We start from the raw sequence: 22,269 nt of genomic DNA, 5'->3' as shown, positions 1-22,269 counted from the left end.
AAGCTGCGGTCATGATTCTTAATAGGGTGTGTGATCACCATGGAATGCAGGCCATTCTCTGTAACGTGCTTCCACGCTGGCCAGAAGGAAGGAAATGTTCATTCTTGGCTTCGGTGACGTACCCTGGTGCCTGCTCGCAGGCCACCTACCCGTGGGTACGTGTGGCCTGACTTTCCACATTGCCTGGCACGGTCGCCATGCACATATGACAGTTATTAATTAATTGTTAGCGCATGAGAATGGAGCTGTAATGCTCTGAAACTGGTCATGTAGTTAATAAATAAATTCTCATTACAGCTGAATCGGATTCTTAGTTTACTCGGTTGCGGATGTTCACCACATCAAATACTTTGAATGAATCGTGAAGTGTGAAATGTCGCAATTCCTCTATGGTCACATCGCAGGTGACTGCATTGCTCTTCAATATAGCGCCACTAATATCAGTCTGGCTGATGGTGGTTTGTTGTGACACATCAGTACTTCTTAAACATGCGCCTTACACACACACTGCTCATTCTAAATCTCTTACTGCCTATAACACCGATTTTCGACCATTGCTTCCTAACGTCATATTAGTGTAGCATCCTTTACTTTTTGTATAACTTCAACACCAAACGTTTGGGACACAGTGTAACGACTCTATCCTGAGGCAGATACAATTAATCATGACTATAGTAAAACAGGGTGTGCGTTGTTGTTTCGTATATGTGCCTCCGTAACAGAATATGAGAGAAATACTCAATCTAGTTTAAAATTGGAGACTGTTACAGGACAGTTTTTTGCAATAGTCACAAGAAACATGTTAAGTCACATAAATTGATAGTAGAATTGCTTCCTCAACCTCAATAATTACTTACAATCGGGGGAATAAATTGATGTCAAAGGTATGAGTGACTTGTCAGTTTCTGCAGTAAACTAAAACACATTTGCATGCTGGTTGGAAATAAGAGACTTTTTTGGAAGCACGCTGGGCGACACGGATGCAAAACTAAGTGCCAGAACGTTCAGGGACTACACTCAGTCCTTCTTGGAAGGCCGATGAGGTGAGGCAGTCATTGCGACACCACTGCCCAACACGCACTCTTGTGACACCTAAAGGCGATGTCATGCAGACAGACATTTATAATGTCCTGTATCGACCACTTGCGCAATTTTTTTTAGGAGGTGGAATAAGGGGGAATATTTAGAAAAAGGCACTGTTGTCAGCCAAACCTAGAAAGCCGGCTTTTGGGATTGACGCTGGAGATGCTATATTGCAGGTGAAAACAGAGCCCCAAACTAGGCTGTGAGACGCCACTGAACATGTAGCTCTTACTAAAAACTCTGTTTAAGGATGCGAGCGCTATGGGCGTTAGTCCATCTAAACTTTTTTTCAGATTTGTAGAGAAGCTCGATAGTGTCAGATGGCAGCTGTCTCACTGGCCGAAGAGAGAGACAGGAATAGCAAGGAATGACTTTTCTCAGAGGAGAATGATAAAAAGGAACTCATTGCTTAACCAAGTGAAACATAGCTCATAGAATGGGACCTCTGCTATTTGAGGAGCATTTTGGTCGGTCGAACCTTGGATGATTCAGAGGCCAGCCAATAAAGTCAAGCATGAATTTTTTTTAAAAAAGAAAAAAAAAATCGCAAGCGAGGTTTCTTTGTCAGGCGCTCTTACATAGGAAACTGTTTACTTCACTTCTTCTTCTTCTTCTTCTTCTTCTTCTTCTTATTGCTTGTTATTCAACTTTAGATCTTGTCATTTCGCCTCTCTTCTTGGAGCACTGCTGCTACTCAGCGGACTTCATCAGCTTCAGCCACCAGCAGATGTAATACCTCTGGAGGACTTCGAAAGTTTCAGCCTCACTCTGAAGATTTGCGTTATCAAGTCATGAACAGTTTGCTGACAAAATCCACAACAGGTAAGATGTATTACCTTCAATAACTCTGCATATTACCTTTAATAGTTATATGTATTCTTTCAGATGGTCTACTCTACGTTAGCCAGTTTCACGACAATTACTCAGTACTTCACGATTCATTTTCAGTTTCCTCACCTGACCCATGTGCTAGATTCATAGATTCAACGATCTGTGTTCACACAGGGTACCGTTATTAAATGTTTACTAAGATGCGGCCACAGGATCCCATTATTGTGTCCGAAGAATTAATTATCAATTATCTGGACAGTAGTAGACAACACACACAGCAGCCAGAGACAGTGAGATCATGCGTGTGTGAGCTGTGTGTGTGTGTGTGTGTGTGTGTGTGTGTGTGTGTGTGTGTGTGTGTGTGCGCGCGCGCGCGCGTGTGTGCGTGTTTTTGTGTGTGGCTATTTCCGACGAAGACCTTGTTGATCCAAGGCTTATTTTCCGAGTCTTTTTGTTGTGCTTATCTGCGACTCAGCATCCCCGCTCTATAGTCAGTAGAAACTATTCTTCTCATAGTATTGTTACATTATAAATATGGCAAAATAAATATGTAGCTTACTGTATTTAATTTCACAAAACTCTCATCTCTCAGATGTTTTTTCTCAGATATGTGGATCAATTCTAATCAAAAACTGGCTATCTTCTACAACATAATGTACAGTTGCCCCCTGCCTGAGAGAAGACTGACCCCGTTTAATAGTACAAAAATTATTTTTATTTATTTTTTCCATTGCTCCTTACTGAGATGAGGTAGCCAGCTTGGACACTGGATTGCCGTCCCAGCTGCATGCTTTCAGTGCGGAATGCCGTGGAATGAAATTTCCAACAGTGAGGAGTGCTAACAGGGTGTGCTTTCAGTGGACTTTGTTCAACCACCTCTTTCAATGGCATGGTATGAGAGGGATCACGTTGTCATAGGTGCAGATACACAAGGAACTATGTGGGAGCACATCACTTTCTTGCCATCCAGTGCTCGTCCTGTTAATACCCACATTTCCAGCATTTCCAATTCTCCTCCCTTCCATGGGAGGAACTTAGAGAATATATATATATATATATATTTTTCTCCTCCACACCTCTACCCTTCTCTTGCACTGATCGTTTTCCCACCTTTGGAAATAAACTTTTACTGGGATCATTGTTTACAAGTTGCAATGTCATTCATGATATGCACCACCTGAATCCGGATGCATACTCATAAGCTGCTCGCGTCCCAACTGTATGATAATGATCTTCAAAGGAATAGAATGTCTACATCCTCATGGTTATTTTTAATTTTCCTTTCTGTTTCTTTCCTACAACAATATTCCAACATATTTCAATAGTTTCCTTCATTGTTGACACAAAGCATATTATTTTTATGCAGTTTCTAAGAGGCTGTGTCAGAACTCATACTTTTCCCAATAAATCATCACATTCCCACACTGCCTTTTGTAGCACTTTGATGTACAGTTAATTTGTGGATTTTAATTAAAAATAATAATGTTTGCATCCCCCCGCCACAATGTTGACTGGAATACTCTCTTTCAAATTCTGAAGGTGGCAGGAGTAAAATACAGGGAGCAAAAGGCTATTTACAATTTGTACAGAAACCGGATGGCAGTTATAAGAGTTGAGGGGCATGAAAGGGAAGCAGTGGTTGGCAAGGGAGTGAGACAGGGTTGTAGCCTATCCCCGATATTATACAATCTGTATACTGAGCAAGCAGTAAAGGAAAGAATAGAAAAATTCAGAGTAGGAATTAAAATCCATGGAGAAGAAATAAAAAATTTGAGGTTTGCCGATGACACTGTAATTCTGTCAGAGACAGCAAAGGACCTGGAAGAGCAGTTGAACGGAATGGACAGTGTCTTGAAAGGAGGATATAAGATGAACATCAATAAAAGCAAAATGAGGATAATGGAATGTAGTCAAATTAAATCAGGTGATGCTGAGGGAATTAGATTAGTAAATGAGAAACTTAAAGTAGTAAAGGAGTTTTGCTATTTGGGGAGCAAAATAACTGATGATGATCAGAGTAGAGAGGATATAAAATGTAGACTGGCAATGGAATGGAAAGCGTTTCTGAAGAAGAGAAATTTGTTAAGATCGATTATAGATCTAAGTATCAGGAAGTCATTTCTGAAAGTATTTGTACGGAGTGTTGCCATGTATAGAAGTGAAACATGGACAGTAAATAGTTTAGACAAGAAGGGAATAGAAGCTTTCGAAATGTGGTGTTACACAAGAATGCTGAAGATTAGATGGGTAGGTCACGTAAATAATGAGGAGGTACTGAATAGAATTGGGGAGAAGAGAAATTTGAGGCATAACTTGACTAGAAGAAGTGATCGGTTGGTAGGACATTTTCTGAGGCATCAAGGGATCGCCAATTTAGTATTGGGGGGAAGCGTGGAGGATAAAGATTGTAAAGAGAGACCAAGAGACTAAAACACTATGCAGATTCAAAAGGTTGCAGTAGGTACTTGGGGATAAAGAAACTTGCACAGGATAGAGTAACACGGAGAGCTGCATGAAACCAGTCTCTGGACTGAACACCACAACAACATTTGGTTGAAAGATAGCACTAACATTCAATTACACATATTTACATTAATGTGACCACCACCTATGTTTGATGTCAATATGCAGTAACCATTCACAGATGGCAGGTGGCAGCACTAGCAGTGGAGAGTAGAGAAGGCATGTCAGGGTGACGCGGAAAGCAGTGCAGTCATTGTCATAGTGCAGAAACAGAGTGATTTATCTGCCATCCAAACCACTTGTACACTTGACTTTCTGCCTAGTGTCAGCTTTGCAAACTGTTTTTATTACAACAGTTTCTGTGCAAGAAGCAAAATTTCACATCTCTACTAACAAGAATGTTGAGTTTCTAAGGTCTGTAAAGGGCGACAAAATCCTACAAACTCATAAAACAGTCATAGATATACTGGAACTCTGATCACTTACAGAAATGTTTTAATACAAATAAAAGAAGAAATTCAGTACAAAAAATTAGAAAACTTGTCCCATGTATGAAACGCACGTATCAGGTTTCTCACATTATTTTGTCCGACACCTGTACCAGATGACATTAATTCTAGAAACACAAATAATATGTTATATCCCAAGCATTCACAGAACCAATTTCCACCTCTACGGCAAAGAGGGAAAAAGGAAATGGAAGGCATGAGGTCCTTTTTAGGATAGATGGAGGGACAAGTTTAGAACAAAGTTCCAAAAGAGAAAGCACAGAAGAGTGGAGCAGAAATATTCATTACTATATTCAGTAATTTGTAATTTTCAAGATAACAATTACTGTAATTATAGATAACATAAAACTGTCACACACACACACACATACACACACACACACACATACAGACCTACCCGAGTACAGAAGCAGCTTTGCATGTAGATTGAACAACCGCAAAATCGTAGCAAGTAAATCTTCATCTTCAGGTGATGCTGGTGTTGCTGATAGAAATCTTGAAAATGTTTCTGTCCAAGGGAGCCCTTTAAGCTGATCTATTCTACATTTGCTTTCCTTGTGAGGCAAGAGCAGCAGCAAATTAAAGTATCTGTGAATATAAATCAAGAATTGCCATTAAACTAACATCTGAGTATTATTAAAAGCTAAAAGAATTTAAAACAATTTTAACTTTGATAGCATTATATTTCTGAAATGATTTACAGCCACAGTTGTTACAGAAGTTCAAATACTTCTAATTTTGTCTACGTATTAAATATGAGTTTTTCACATCAATATATTACTGAAATATATAAAAATGGTGATGCAGTTCTGAAAAAGTTGACCTTCCTTTGCTAGTCCTGTTACAATAAAAAGAAATTACTTCCTTCTGAAAAATGACAATACAACTGATATTCTCATCTTTCACAGGCTGTTTAGCATAAGGTTGGGAATTTGTAAAGCTGCTGCTGTTGATTACTTTCCTGCCTCTGTTTCACTTTTGTATTAGACTACGATACATGACAGTACGGGATCCAAGTTATGATACATATCTAATATAGCTAATTACCTTTTTGAATTGCTGAAGCAGACATCTCAAAATGGGATTACTACCGCCAGTTAGAGGACATTTCACGTTCCACATTTACCCTTATGCTGCCACCCACACTTCTATTACTGTTGCACATATTGAGTTTTACAATCATGTTAGCTATTCAATGATATTATCCCAAATATCTTTGTCTGGCTTCATATCCAGCAAGCTTCAGAAAATATTGCAAGCACTTTTGAAACAAACCCTAATACAAAGCAGTAATGTATCATTTCACTTCCTCCAATTTTCACTCAATATTACATTTGATTTCACCAGAGTCAAGCCATTCAATGAAATTATATTTTATCTAATCACAACCTTTTTAATGCAACTGAGTGTGAAGTGGGTAGCTTCCCAGATAGTCTTTTTTCTTCTTCTTCTTCTTTTAACAGCTCTTGCTGACATATCAGAAGTGTACCATCCTGTAGCCTCTCTGTTGATGAATAAACCTACAAATCTGTCCATAGCTTTATGACTACACAGTGGTGAATTTTGCAGATATTTAGGTTATGCGAGACTACCTCTGACTCAATAACAGACTCGGTCTGTTGGGAGTAGTTCTGATTGAACAAATCATTTCCATGTGGATTATAAGAACTTCTTCTGTGATGTGTGTCCTAAATTAAATTTAGCAATACGTTTACCATCATGAGAAATAATGATAACACAAAATACTTAAACAAACAGAAAAAGATACTGGAAATATGAATACAGCAAAGGAATGAACACTTCAGATGGAAAGAGGTGTCTAGTAAAGGGAACATGAAAGTCGACACATGAATAAAGAAACACAGATAGTTATTAGTGAAAATGATGACATTCTGGAAGTAATGACTGATGAGGTTTGTAAAGCTGTTTGAGATATTAAGAAAGGAAAAGTGTATGCAGGTGACTGTTTTTAGTGGAAATGAATAAAGTCTGACCGCAAGTAATACTAAGCAACTTGCAAAATTATTTACAAAACAGGAAGAATGCCGCATTTCCTATTCTTCCCAAAAAAAATTAGATGGGCAAGATATATAAAGAAAACCCTACAAAAATATTAGCCTCCACCCCAAAATATACAAAATATTCTCTAAATTAATCCTCAACCACATCAAAACATTGATTTTTAACCGTATAAGGAATAAGCTGGATTTAGGTGGAGATACAGCAAAACAGACCATTTGTAAGCAGTGAATGAAATTTAATGAAGGAGAAAAGCACATGAATTAGCACTTTTCCTATGATCTGTAGAGACTTGAAAAGCTTTCAACACAACTTGAACCAAATCTATACAAACAGCACATGGGAAAATATGGTAATGATTCAAACTCTGTTGGCACACTGAAGAATACACACTAAACAGCAAGAACATTATGAGCACTGACCTACTATCGACATAAACCTATCCTGGTGATAGCAGTGTCACTTGGTGAGGAATGATTGCTAGTGAAACACACAAATGATGCATTTAGTATCAGTGAGCATGCTGTCTGTGAGTAGAAATGGAGAGGTGCACGATCTATCTGAGTCTCATTGAGGGCAGATTGTGATGGTCTGGAGGCTCGGCAAGAGCATTTCAAAAAGTGTACGACTTGTTGGGTGTTCGATGACTGCTGTGGTGTCTTCAACATGCGGCAGAATCAAGATGAAATCATGTCCAGACATTATGGCGGCCACCCCTCATTACACTTGTCAGATGTCATAGGCTGGGCAGACTGCTAAAATAGGGCATGAGAGGAACTGTGGCGGAACTAACACCAGACTTTAATGCTGGGCAGACTACAAGCATGTCTGAACACACAGTGCACCAAGCACTCATAACGATGGGTCTCTGCAGCTGACAACCCTTGCATGTGTCAATGTTAACGCCATGACATCGGCAACTAAGACTGCAATGGGCACATGACCATCAGCACTAGACATTGGTGCAGTGGCAGAGCGTTGCATGATCTAATGAATCGCAATATCTCCTTCATCATTCCGATGGGAGGGCATGAATCCGTTGCCTTCCAGGGGAACATCTCTTTGACACTTGTACTGTGGAGCGGATACAAGCTGGCGAAGGCTCCATTACGCTCTGGGGAACATTCATGTGGGCATTTGTGGGTTCAGCAGAGCTGATGACCAAGGAGGATCATATACCGTTTGCAGACCATGTACACCTCTTCATGACGATCATGTTTTCTGAAGGCAGTGGCATTTTTCAACAAGATAATGCACCACATTACAACACCAGGAGTATGATGGAGTGGTTCGAGAAACAAAGTGCCGAGTTCCAATTGATGTGCTGGCTCCACAACTTGCCAGATTTGAACCTGATCAAAAATAATCTAGGGCGTGATTGAATGTGGCATGAGAACTCGTTGCCCCTCCCCGGAATGTGTGTGCAGATGTGGCGCCAGTGCCCTCCGTGACCTATCAAGACCTCACTGCCTTCATGCCACCAGATGTTGCTGCTGATTACCTTGCCAAAGATGGACACATCAGCTATTAGGTAGGTGGTCAGAATGTGCTGGCTGACCAGTCATACATCAATCCTACAGCTTCCATTAGAGTGATTCAGAATAGTAGAAAATTTACGTCATACCACCAAAAACTATTCCGAGCAGCCATAAAGGGAGCTATTATTGTATCACTAAACCAGGAAAAAGAAGGAATGCATGTTAACAGAATATACCGGAACCATCTGCACTAAGCTCATGGCATTAAGTCTTATTGCAATCAATTATAATTAATTGAACTAATTGTACAATATATACATAAAAAGACTACACTGAAGTCATCTTATCTTTAGGAGGTGACATTTTAGTACTACTGATGAACACCTATAAAAGCACACGAAACCATCCTAGCTTCTGAAACTTTAAGTTTGTACCTTGGAGAAGAAAGAGGAATACTTTGCGAAAGGTTAAAAAGGAAGGGCAGATCACTCCCTCTCATCTTGGGGTTTGCATGACCTACCCGTCTTTTTAATGATCCATGCCCTATCACTCTTTCTTCTTGAAAAAGGCACTACAGGTAATAGTTCTGAAAGCTAGGATAGTTTTGTATACTTGTATCTCTTATATGTGTGTATTCAAAGTACTAAAAATTTCACTTACTGAAAGAATACTGAAAGATGAAAAGAATATATGCAGTCTACAAGAGAGTGGAGAGTAGATGAAGATGAGATGAGAGATATGATACTGGAAGAATAATTTGACAAAGCACTGAAAGACCTAACACAAAACAAGCTGTCTAGAGTCAGAATTATTGAGATCACTGGAAGAGCCAGCCATCTGATGTGCACGACATATGTGACAGGTGTGACCCCCAGACTTAAAGAAGAATGTAATTATTCCTGTTACAAAGAGGGCAAGTGGTGAGAGGTGTGAGTATTATAGAGGCATCAGTTTAATAAGTTATGGTTGCAAAGTATTGCCACAAATTATTTGCAGATGACTTTGGGGAAAATCAGATTGGGTTCTGGTGAAATGTAAAAACATGAGGCAATACTGATCCTATGACTTACCTTCGAAGACAGATTGAAGAACGGCAAACCTACATTTACAGCATTTGTAGATTTAGAGAAAGCTTTTGACATTGTTGACTGGAATACACTCTTTGACATTCTGAAGATACTAAGGATAAAATACATGGAAAAAAATGTTATCTATAGCTTGTACAGAAACCACAATGTAGTTATGAGTTGAAGGACATGAACAGGAAGAACAGTTGAGAAGGGACATTGAGTAAGTTGTGAAAGAAACCAAGGAGAAATTCGGAAATGGTCTCAATGTTCTGGGAGAAGAAATAAAAATTTGAGGTTTCTCGAGGGCATTGTAAATCTATTAGAGATGGCAGTCGAATGGAGTGGAGTGTCTCGAAAGGAGGTTATAGGATGCACATCAACAAAAGAAAACCAAGGGAACAATACGAGAGAAGGAAAGTTGCTACTCACCATATAGCGGAGATGCTGAGTCGCGATAGGCACAATGAAAAGATTCACACAATCATAGCTTTCGGCCATTAAGGCCTTTGTCAGCAGTAGACACACATACACACACGCACACACACACTCACGCAAGCGCAACTTGTACCCAAGTCTGCAGTCTCAGAGAGCTGAAACTACACTGCGAGCAGCAGCACCAGTGCATGATGGGAGTGGTGACTGGGTGGGGGTAATGAGGAGGCTGGGGCGGGGAGGAGGAGGGATAGTATGGTGGGAGTGGCAGACAGTGAAGTGTCGCAATTTAGACGGAGGGTAGGAGAGAAGGTGCGGAGGGGGTAAGTAGCGGAAAGGAGAGAAATAAAAATAAAAGAAATTAAAAGACTGAGTGTGGTGGTGAAATGACGGCTGTGTAGTGCTGAAATGGGAACAGGGAGGGGGCTGGATAGGTGAGGACAGTGACTAACGAAGGTTGAGGCCAGGAGGGTTACGGGAACTTAGGATGTATTGCAAGGAAAGTTACCACCTGCACAATTCAGAAAAGCTGATGTTGGTGGGAAGGATCCATATGGCACAGGCTGTGAAGCAGTCACTGAGGTGAGGGGTATCATGTCTGGCAGCGTGTTCAGCTACAGGGTGGTCCACTTGTTTTTTGGCCACAGTTTGTCGGTGGCCGTTCATGTGGACAGACAGCTTGCTGATTGTCATGCCTACATAGAATGCAGCACAGTGGTTGCAGATTAGCTTGTAGATCACGTTACTGGTTTCACAGGTAGCCCTGCCTTTGATGTGATAGGTAATGTCAGTGAACAGACTGGAGTAGGTGGTGGTAGGAGGATGTATGGGACAGGTCTTGCATCTAGGTCTATTACAGGGGTATGAGCCATGATGTAAGGGATTGGGAGCAGGGGTTGTGTCATGATGGACGAGTATATTGTGTAGATTCGGTGGACAGCGGAATACCACGGTAGGAGGGGTGGGAAGGATAGTGGGTAGGACGTTTCTCATTTCAGGGCACGACGAGAGGTAATCGAAACCCTGGTGGAGAATGTAATTCAGTTGCTCCAGTCCCAGATGGTACTGAGTTACGAGTGGAATGCTCCTCTGTGGCCGGACTGTGGGACTTTTGGAGGTGGTGTTTTTGTACAAGGATGGGAAGAAAATTACGGTCAGTGAAGGCTTCAGTGAGACCTCGGTATATTTAGAGAGGGACTGCCATCACGACCACGGGTAGCTAGGCTGTACAGAAGGGACTTCTTGGTATGAAATGGGTGGCACCTGTTGAAGTGGAGGTATTGCTGGTGGTTAGTAGGTTTGATATGGACGGAGGTGGAGGTCAACATCTAGGAAGGTGGCTTGTTGAGTTGAGTAGGACCAGGTGAAGCAAATGGGGGAGAAGTTGTTGAGGTTTCAGAGGAATGTGAATAAGGTGTCCTCACCTTCAATCCAGATAGCAAAGAAGTCATCAATGAATCTGAACCAGGTGAGGGGTTTAGGATTCTGGGTTTTCAGGAAGGGTTTCTCTAGATGGCCCATGAATAGGCTAGCATAGGTTGATGCCATGTGGGTGCCCATAGCTGTACCGCGGATTTATTTATAGGCAATGCCTTCAAAGGAGATGGCTCAAGTAGTGAAGCAGCCATTGAAATCAATTCAAATTTAGAATGTGAAACAAAGTAAAGTTAAACAAAAACAAATGTGAAATATGTTATGTTGTTACAAACTTATTAACATTCATACTCTAAAACTATGGGAAGTATAAATCTAATATGCAGAGAAGTTATAATTAAGATTTCATTACTTGAGAGGGCTCCCATGAAAAACAAGTGATCATACAACAATGAAACTTAGTGGAAACATTTGTAGGGACACGCGGAAGAGAAATGACAAATAAATCATTGCAAGAAACAAATTTTAATTTCCACCTGAGACATCTGTTAGGTGTGTACCGTATTAACGTTCCAGGTTAAAAATGCTGTTCAATGTGATGACCATCTGCATCCACGACAGCCTGGAACCACACTACAGATACCATTTCGCAATTGTTCACAGCAATTTTCGAACAGTGGACATGGAATGTTCAGCTGTCATGACATAGCTCACTCACTGCTTAAAGATCGAACATTGCATACAGATTCTCAGCCATGGCAACAGTAACATATTCAGCAACTTGTGGTTCTGTTGGCCGTCGGCCTTTTTCCAGGAGCAATTCCCAAATCACCAGTTAATTGGAACTTCTGAATCATGTTCTTCAACCTCCATGCGGAAAGATGATCTCTCCATATTCCTTTAACACATCAATACCTGTAAAGAGCAGCAGCACTATTGCTGTTGTTTTGATAAAACAGCTTAAGGAGTAAAGTCCTGTTCACCTTGCCCAAATCAATGTTGACTGTCTGCAACTGTAAGGTGCACTGATGCTTGCAGTTTAACACTACATCACCATACCAATGTTGGCACTTAACGGAAAGTCATGAAACCAACATTACTACAAACTCACATACTGCAGCGCACAGTCTGATCATCATTCCTATAATGTTGGGTACCCATATGATCAGTAGTTTATATCTACACTGGCTCAAATAACAAAATCTTAGTTATAACTACTCTGCAGACAAATAAATTGTTTAATACCGTGTAAGACCATATAAGGCAGTCTCTGCATTCTCGTGAGTAGTAGCATTCTGTATATCATACATATACTGCTTGCAAACAGTAAAAGATGACATCTGCACTTCTTCCATGTCAAATGCTTTTGCTTTTAATTCTGAGCAGAACGGCAATTCTTGTAGTTCTTCCAGTGTATCCTTTTCCTTGAGCAAATTTTCAATGCTACCAAACCACTCAGAAGACCATGTTAGCCGTAACAACTTCCTAAACTCACCTCTCTGCATTAGAACGCCTACAAAATTCAAAATTAACCGTTTAAACAAACACTTCATAAAAATAAAAATAAATGTCATGATACATTTTATTTCTAACAAATGGCTCTTAGGTGACGCTAGGTTTACGATGAATAAAAGAAAAATATCACTGAGCGAATGTTACTAACACATTCATTCATACTGTGTGTTCACTTTTCGCCCTACTAAATATTCAGTTTATTCTTTCATTGCCTCTGTCGCAAAAAAATATAAATCGAAAGAAAAATTAGAAACATGAGAAAGAAACACTGTGTTGGAAAGTAAATGTGAGTTGACATCCTGTACAAAGCATAAACTTGGACAAACAAATTAAACAACGGAAAGTCCAGGGTACAAGCAAATTGCTATTTATACAGTGATAAAAAGGCAAAGAGTGTATAACATAAAAATGAGTCACTAACAAACCTAGAAATCCAATCTGCAGCTTGTCATGACTAAGAATATAATTCCCGCAGATGTCATAGCCCTAGAGCACAGCAGTACCAGGAGTTTTAAAGTATAATAGCAGCACTAAGCCGCTGCCAGCTTGTAATAACCACATTTTTTAAAGCTTGTTTTCAGCTATTTTTTCAATGTAAGTGGAGATAGCACCCATACAACGATCAGTGTTTCGCTCTCATCAAAAATGGAAAAATTGAAAGTTCATTATGTAAAGAATGTAAAAAGAAAGCGATAAAAGCAATCTTATGTGTTAAGTTTAATTACTGGTTGTATGAAAAGTGTGTCAAAATAAGCTTAAAATATGTCAGTGTTGATTTTTTATGGACATTTCTTGGCTGTTTACATTTCGAAACGTCCAAAATTGAAAAAGCAGTGAAAACCAAAAGTGAAATTAACAAGATAGTTTAAAATGATGTTGAGGTGCTGAAAAGTGAAATCTCGATTTTAAAAAGAGATAATGATAAATTATTATGAGAAAAAGAGTTCCATGTGTCAGAAAGCTGTGAAACCAAAACAACATTGCATCAGTCAGTGTTCGCACATCAGCAGTAAGTTGGTATACAACAAAACAATGACTCCAGGTAAAGCAAATAGTACAAATAGTAGATTAGCCACAAAGAAATATTCCTGTGTGTGTGTGGATGCAGGAAAATGGTAACAAAACAATACCATGAATACTTGCATGCATGTATAAGCAGTACAAACAATCAAAACTTTAGGTCTAATATATCACATGTGCTTGGTGAATTACCGATAACCTCAGTACGCAAAAATTCAGTATATAAATATGAATGGAAGTCTGCAACATATACTAAAGGGAAAGGCAGTGGCTCAAGTGTACCAAGAAATGAAAATGAACTTCTATCGATAGGCGATTCTTTACTGAAAAATGTCACTGTTCCAGGACGGAAAATTGATGTGTGACTTGGAATTAGAATACAACAGCTAAACAACCATCTAAAAATATGGAAAACTCAAAGCAACATACTGCAGAAAGTGAACTTAAATGTAACTATAAATATATCTGCAAAATAAACTGTGCCATCAAAGAACACTGTGATGGACTTTGAGCAGTATTCATAGATCCAAATAAATTCCTACATGAAAACTGGCTAGGAAAGGATGGACTAACATTAAGCAGAATTTTACAGACTTTTGCAAAATAACAAAAAACAAGGAAAACTAAAATGGCCTGATGGGGATGAAAAACTGGACACAAAAAATCAAATCCAAAAACAGGTATCATCTAAAAACTGAAGGAGAGTAGAATATGGACCTGAAAACTGGGTTTTTAAACATTCAAGGTTTGAATGACAAGGAACTGGTATTGAATTACTTCTCATCAGTGAATAAATTTGACGTATTGTGTTGCAGTGTCCCAATGTTCACTTAAGGTGAAATTCCAGTTTCTAAGTTCAAAAATTATGGTTTATCAAACAGTTACTGCAGAAGAGTTCACAAGATTTATTTATTTATTTCATGTTTCGTAGATCCAGTTAGTGAGTCAATCACAAGGATATGGAAAGTGTCAAATTATACAGGTTTCAATTTAAACTTACAATAAATACAAGGGCAATTCAATGCCAAATTGTGCATAGTTTAAGTAAGACGTACTATAAATACAGTAACAGATACAATGTCAGCTAGATAACATAACAACCATTTAACAGAAAAAGGAATTTCAAATAAAGGTTATAAATAAGAGCACAAAGTTAAATCAGATATTAGGCCTACAAGAGTAAATACAAGTACAGGCAAACTGTTGTTACAAAAAGTGTGATAATGCTCAATAAAATCAATTGAACTAGTTCTAGACACAATAAGTTTAGTGATGGTATATATTTTCTTTCAAATATTCATTCACAGTATAAAAAGATTTCTCTGTCAGGTAATCTTTGAGAACTTGTTTAAATTTTGGCAGTTCTGTATGAACACATTTGATATGTAGTGGGAGAGCATTGAACAGCTTAATGCTGGAGTAGTAAACTCCTTTTTTCATTTCGACATGTAGATTGTTTTTGTTTCTGGTGTTATAGCCATGGAATTTACTGTCTCTTGGTAGATAGAATAACTTTTGCACACAAAGGTCAGCAAGGAAAAAATATACTGTGAGGCAGTTGTTAGCATATCTATCTTTTTTTTTTTTACGGTGAAAACTTTTTTTGCAAGCGGTTGGTTCCCCCAGAATATGATAGCATATGACATCAATGAGTGGAAGTAACCAAAGTAGGCAATCAAAATGGCGTCAACTTCAGCCACTGAAGAAGTTATCCATAATGCAAATGTTGCTGAGCTAAGTTTTTTACACAGATGAAGAATGTGAACTGACCAATTACATTTGCTGTCTATAGAAGCACCCAGGAATTTTGTATCTTCAACTTTCTGTATTGGTTGATTTCTACATTTTATGTTAATTTCATCGAGATTACTTGGTGATGTATGGAACCTCATATAATGAGTTTTATTTGAATTGAGTGAGAGACCATTTGAGGAGAACCAATTTAAGATGTCATTAAAAACAGTATTTGTAGTTTGTTAAAGATTGTGATCTATCAAAATGTCAATTAGAATTGTGGTATCATTAGCGAACAGGGTAAATTTGCTGTTTGTTGTAGGTTCGAATCCTGCCTCGGGCATGGATGTGTGTGATGTCCTTAGGTTAGCTAGGTTTAAGTAGTTCTAAGTTCTAGGGGACTGATGACCTCAGATGTTAAGTCCCATAGTGCTCAGAGCCATTTTTTATGTTTGTCTCAGAACAAAGAGGAAGATCATTAATGAAGATGAGGAACAGCAGTGGGCCCAAAACAGAGGTGGTGTAGCAATATGTGTTGTTAGATCAATCAATTGCACCTTTGGTAACTTAGATCTAAATTATTTATGTGAAGAACTGAATTTTGAAGCCACTGGTATAGTCGTAAGTAGTATGAAGCTAATAGTAGTATCACTGTACAGGTCTCCCAACGGAATTAGCAGTGTACTCTTAGAAAAATTGGACATCCTTTTATGTGCACTCACTGAGAAAAGATTTACCAACTATTACATTACAATAGGTGGTGATCTTAATTTTGATTTTGACGTGTCAATTACCAAGTGCAGTGTTAGTGATTTGAGAAACCTCCTACGACAGTTCAGTCTATCCAGAGATTCCCAGCTCGTAATCAGTGGAATAATAAAAAGAAGATCTGTAATGATAAATATGTCTGCAAAATAAACTGTGCCATCAAAGAACAGTGTGATAGATTTGGAGCAGTGTTCATAGATCCAAATAAATTCCTAAATGAAACCTACTAGGGAACAAGCTTGCTTAAACAGTATATTTGTTAATTTTAAATGTGTCCAAGTCCAATGTGATGTAACAATGTTTCTCTTTTTTGACCACAAATCAATGTCCCTAACATATGCTGGCAGGACCAGTTCAGTTAATCTTAGTACTGACATGGCCAATTCAAAAATGGTGATCACTAGGCCAATGACCAATGGAAAAATTGTGAAGTTCACGAAAACTCTTGCAGATAGAAATTGGTTCTGGCAGAGAAATGATGGTAATCTTTGCCTATCAAATAATGGGTCAGCTAAGATAAATTTTGAACGTTTCTTTAACTCATTTCTGCAAATATTTAATGATTGTATTCCCATTACGAAATGTAGCGTAACAGACAGAGGTTGTAAAAAGAAGGTTTCAAAAAAGAAACATTCTTGGTACACTAAAATGCTGCCTGATATGCATGTAATGATGCTGTTATCAATATAATGGAAGGAAACATTCCACGTGGGAAAAATTATATATAAAAACAAAGATGAGGTGACTTACCGAACAAAAGCGCTGGCAGGTCGATAGACACACAAACAAACACAAACATACACACAAAATTCAAGCTTTCGCAACAAACTGTTGCCTCATCAGGAAAGAGGGAAGGAGAGGGGAAGACGAAAGGAAGTGGGTTTTAAGGGAGAGGGTAAGGAGTCATTCCAATCCCGGAAGCGGAAAGACTTACCTTAGGGGGAAAAAAGGACAGGTATACACTCGCACACACGCACATATCCATCCACACATACAGTATACAGACACAAGCAGACATTCTGAAAGTGCAAAATCTCTGTATGTAAGATCGAGAATTGATTATACAAAAGCAGTCATTGAATCGAAAAAGTCACACAATGCCCAGTACATTGAGACTTCTAACAATAAATGCAGAGCTGCTTGGAATCTCATAAATAGTGTTGCCAAATAGTCACATAAGGTCAAAATATGTCTGCTTGTGTCTGTATACTGTATGTGTGGATGGATATGTGCGTGTGTGCGAGTGCATACCTGTCCTTTTTTCCCCCTAAGGTAAGTCTTTCCGCTCCCGGGATTGGAATGATTCCTTACCCTCTCCCTTAAAACCCACTTCCTTTCGTCTTCCCCTCTCCTTCCCTCTTTCCTGATGAGGCAATAGTTTGTTGCGAAAGCTTGAATTTTGTGTGTATGTTTGTGTTTGTTTGTGTGTCTATCGACCTGCCAGCGCTTTTGTTCGGTAAGTCACCTCATCTTTGTTTTTATATATAATGATGCTGTTAGATATACACAGCAATACCAAGTCTGAAAGTGCAAAATCTCTGTATGTAAGATCGAGAATTGATTATACAAAAGCCGTCATTGAATCGAAAAAGTCACACAATGTCCAGTACATTGAGACTTCTAACAATAAATGCAGAGCTGCTTGGAATCTCATAAATAGTGTTGCCAAAGAGTCACATAAGGTCAAAATCAATATCTCTCAACAACAGTTTAATGATTATTTTATTAAATCTATCGAGGAAGTAAGAAATGGCATCAGTAAACCTAATACAAGTCCATTAGAACTCTTAGAAAAAAATTATCATGGGATGCTTTACAATAATATTCTCGCTTTCTCTGAGGTTATGCATAGTACTGTATAAAAATAGTAAGGAACATTAAGTCATCAGATGGTGCTGATATTTATGACATGTCTTGCAATTTGCTGAAAAAAGTCATTGATTCCATTGTTTATCCATTGACTCACTATATCAATAAATGTTTCTCAGAAGGATACTTTCCAGAGGAACTGCAATTATCTAGGATGGTTCCTGTGTGTAAAAGGGTGACAAAGACAAACCTGCAAGTTTCAGACCAATATCAATAGTTCGAGTCATGGGTAAAATAATAAAATACATCATTTACCATCAGTTGTCTGCTCATTTTGAAATACATGGAATATTTAATGTAGCAGGATATGGATTTAGAAAAAAACATCAACAGCAGACACAATAGACTCTGTAATTAAATATGTTCTTAAAGTATTTGAGAAGAAGGGATTTGCTCATGCCACATTCTGTGACCTGAGTAAAGCATTTGACTATGTAGGACATGACACATTTCTACAGAAACTCCATTTTTATGGCATTAGGCAGAACAGCTTAAAACTACTAAAGTTTTATCTCCAAAACTGTAGGCAAGCTATGTGTATCACACAGAAAAGTCTACTGAGAAACAAACTAAGGTGGGGGTTCCACAGGAATCTGTGTTAGGGCAATTTCTGTTTTTGGTAATGATCAATGACCTACTCTCCTTTATAAGATCCAAAACAGTGCTATTTGCAGATGACACTACCTACCTAAACGACAGCAATGATCTAAGTAAGTTAAAAGATTCTGCTGACAGTACACTTGCCCAAATGTCATATTGGTTCAGGTGAAATGGATTTGTCCTGAACAACAACAAAACACAAAAAATTGTATTAAGTCTTAAGGACAAAAGTCCTTTTAATGATCCCTGTTATATAAAGTTCTTGGGGGTATACTTAGATGACAAATTGTCCTTGGAGCAACACACAAAATACATTAGCGTTAAATTATCCAGAGTAATTTACTTATTTAGATGCTTTATGAAATGTGTACCAGAAGCTTATGTTGAAACATCTTATTTTGCACTTTTTGAAAGTACTATGTCATATGGACATATTCTATGGGGAAACTCAAGCCATGTTCAAAACAAATTATTTCTGCTGAAGACAGCAATCAGAGACATTACATGTTCTCAGCATAAAGCACACTGAAAGCCATTGTTCTCTGAATGTAAAATAATGACTGTTATAAATCTGTATATATACCAAGTGTTAACCTATGTAAAAAAGAATCTACAGGAAGTAAAACTTATAAATAATATTCATGGTCACAACACAAGAAATAAAAATTCCACACATATGTCATACCACAGATTACCAAAGTCAATTAATAGCTATGAGCTAGTGGGCCACAAACCATTTAATAAGCTCCCGCATATGGCACAAGACCTACCAGAGTGTGAATTTAGGAAAACATTAAATAAATGGCTTGTTGCCAACCCATTCCATGAATTAAAAGAATTTTTTAACTGCAACATGGAATTGTAAGCTAAATACTGATATGGTGAAACAGTTCTATTTGCTAATGTAATAAATCCTGGATAGCTGATGCCAGTAGGAACCAAAATTACTAATGTTGTGTAGGTCGACAACGCACAATTTTGAAACTACAGAAACTTGGTGCCCCACACTCTAATTGACCACGGGATTGCACTGTTGCCAGATGCTCTAGACAACACATAATAGCGAATGCTTTGCCTGCCGGAGATTGCGATGTATCCAAGGTAGCCCGCATGCTCGGTGGTAACACGTCAGCCTTCCACTCTGGGGGCGAATCTGTCAGGGTCTTGACACTTCTACTTAAGTTTCATGATAAGAGGTACTGGGAACAAACCCATCAACAGCTGTTAGTTCACATACAGAAAGCCTTTTACAAATTGTGTTGGCTCTGAAAAGGGCCTTTTTTGTAGATACGACATTGTGTACTTAAAGCGGTGCTTGAACTGGCGACCCTCTGACATGACACAAGCTTGGCAATGCCGAACTCTTTCAAAGATTCCTGGCATTGCCCTGATGTGATTGACGGCACGCTGAATGCAATCCATTAATTCCTCTTTGTTTCTAGGTGGTTTGCATTCGAGTGGGTGAACTAGAACTTTGAAGAATCCCCAGAGGAAAAAGTCCAGTGGCGCGAGGTCTGGTGATCGTGGGGGCCATATCCTACAAGCACCTCTGCCAATTACCCGGCCGTCAAAGAGTTCATTTGAATATCCGCATACAGCATGACTGTTATATGTGGGCACCCCTTCATACTGCAACAACATGCGTAGCCATATGACCAAGGGAACATCTTCCAGCAGGCTGGGTAGAGTTTCTTGCAAAAAGTGAAGGTAATTTGCCCCAGTATGTTGAGGAGGTAGATGGACCAGACCAATCAGATGGTCACCCACAATGCCTGCCAAGGGAACATCTTCCAGCAGGCTGGGTAGAGTTTCTTGCAAAAAGTGAAGGTAATTTGCCCCAGTATGTTGAGGAGATAGACGGACCAGCCCAATCAGATGGTCACCCACAATGCCTGCTCAAATGTTGAGTGAAAATCGTTCCTGGTGTCCACGGATGTACATGACATGAGGATTTCCTCTTGCCCAGTAATGAACATTTTGAGTGTTGTAAAGGACATCTCGATGGAAGGTGCACTTGTCGGTAAACAACACAATGGTGTGGAAATTGGGATCCCACGCAACATGTCACAGAAACCACTGGCAAAACCCTACACTGTAATCATAGTTTGCCACAGGATTTAGGTCTTGGAAAAGGTGGAAAGTAAATGGCTGCTGGCCATCATCCCTCAGAACCTCCTAGACTAACTGATGAGTGACCCCCACGCCATGTCCAGCCGCTCGAGTACTTGTCGCAGGTACTTCCTTGAAGCACTCGAGAACAGTCTCTTCATATGCAGCATCCCGACATGTTCAACGTCTTCCAGCATCACCCTGATATCCCACTGACGAGCCTATTTCACCAAGTTGCCAGTGACTTGCTGTAAACATTTGCAGGTGTGGATGGCATCTTGCTAAGTATTGTTCCTCATACAACCATGGAGCTTCAAACAAATTAACCATCAGCTAGTCCATAAACAAAAACAATATCTTGTTGTTCTTCAAATGAATACTGTGCTGCCATGTTTACTGTATGACTAAATCGCAGATGACGTGTGTGCTCCGAAGTGAAGCTTAGGTGTGAACCAACAACCATAGCGCTGCCTGTCAACCGAAGAAAGGCAACAGGGCAATCCCATGGCAAATCGGAGCACGTGGCGTCAAGTTTCCATAGTTTAAAAAATGATGTGTTGTCGACTTACACAATATTAGTAATTTTGAGAATGAGATTTTCACTCTGCAGCAGAGTGTGCGCTGATATGAAACTTCCTGGCAGATTAAAACTGTGTGCCGGGATGAGACTCGAACTCGGGACCTTTGCCTTTCGCGGACAAGTGCTCTACCAATTTGGAGACGAGATACTGGCAGAAGTAAAGCTATGAGGAGGGGCGTGAGTCATGCTTGGGTAGCTCAGTTGTAGAGCACTTGCCCACAAAAGGCAAAGGTCCCGAGTTCGAGTCTCGTCCCAGCACACAGTTTTAATCTGCCAGGAAGTTTCATATCAGCGCACACTCTGCTGCAGAGTGAAAATCTCGTTCTGGAAACATTCCCCAGGCAGTGGCTAAGCCATGTCTCCGCAATATCCTTTCTTTCAGGAGTTCTAGTTCTGCAAGGTTCGCAGAAGAGCTTCTATTAAGTTTGGAAGGTACAAGATGAGGTACTGGCAGAAGTAAAGCTGTGAGGACGGGGCGTGAGTCGTGCTTGGGTAGCTCAGTTGGTAGAGCACTTGCCCGCGAAAGGCAAAGGTCCCGAGTTCGAGTCTCGTCCCGGCACACAGTTTTAATCTGCCAGGAAGTTTCATTAGTAATTTTGGTTCCTACTGGCATCCGCTGTCCAGGGTTAATATTTCATAACACAAATTTTCTCCACCCTGTATACTGTCTACTGCTGTAAAGACCTAATGAAAATAAAATTATCTTATCTTATCCTCTCCTGAGGGAAATGAAGCATTTTTATCACAACAAGAATGAAGCAGTTTTTGTAATACCCTGGAAAAACTTAACAAGTATATAATTTAATACATGCAGT

At 39.3% G+C, this 22,269-nt stretch overlaps 1 protein-coding gene across 1 annotated transcript in view; it reads right to left on the bottom strand.

Moving 5' to 3' along the window:
* Nucleotides 1–22,269, bottom strand: part of LOC126473677 (rotatin) — a 399,830-nt gene that overhangs the window by 201,889 nt on the left and 175,672 nt on the right. The window contains exons 16-17 of the mRNA XM_050100916.1: nt 12,505–12,772; nt 5,284–5,474 (exon numbers count right to left, since the gene is read on the bottom strand). Of these exons, the coding sequence (XP_049956873.1) occupies nt 5,284–5,474; nt 12,505–12,772 (459 nt within the window). The remainder of the gene's footprint in view (nt 1–5,283; nt 5,475–12,504; nt 12,773–22,269) is intronic.

This window comes from Schistocerca serialis, chromosome 1 (genome assembly GCF_023864345.2).
Source record: "Schistocerca serialis cubense isolate TAMUIC-IGC-003099 chromosome 1, iqSchSeri2.2, whole genome shotgun sequence".
NCBI lineage: Eukaryota > Metazoa > Arthropoda > Insecta > Orthoptera > Acrididae > Schistocerca > Schistocerca serialis.
This window is presented reverse-complemented; position numbering and strand designations above follow the sequence as displayed.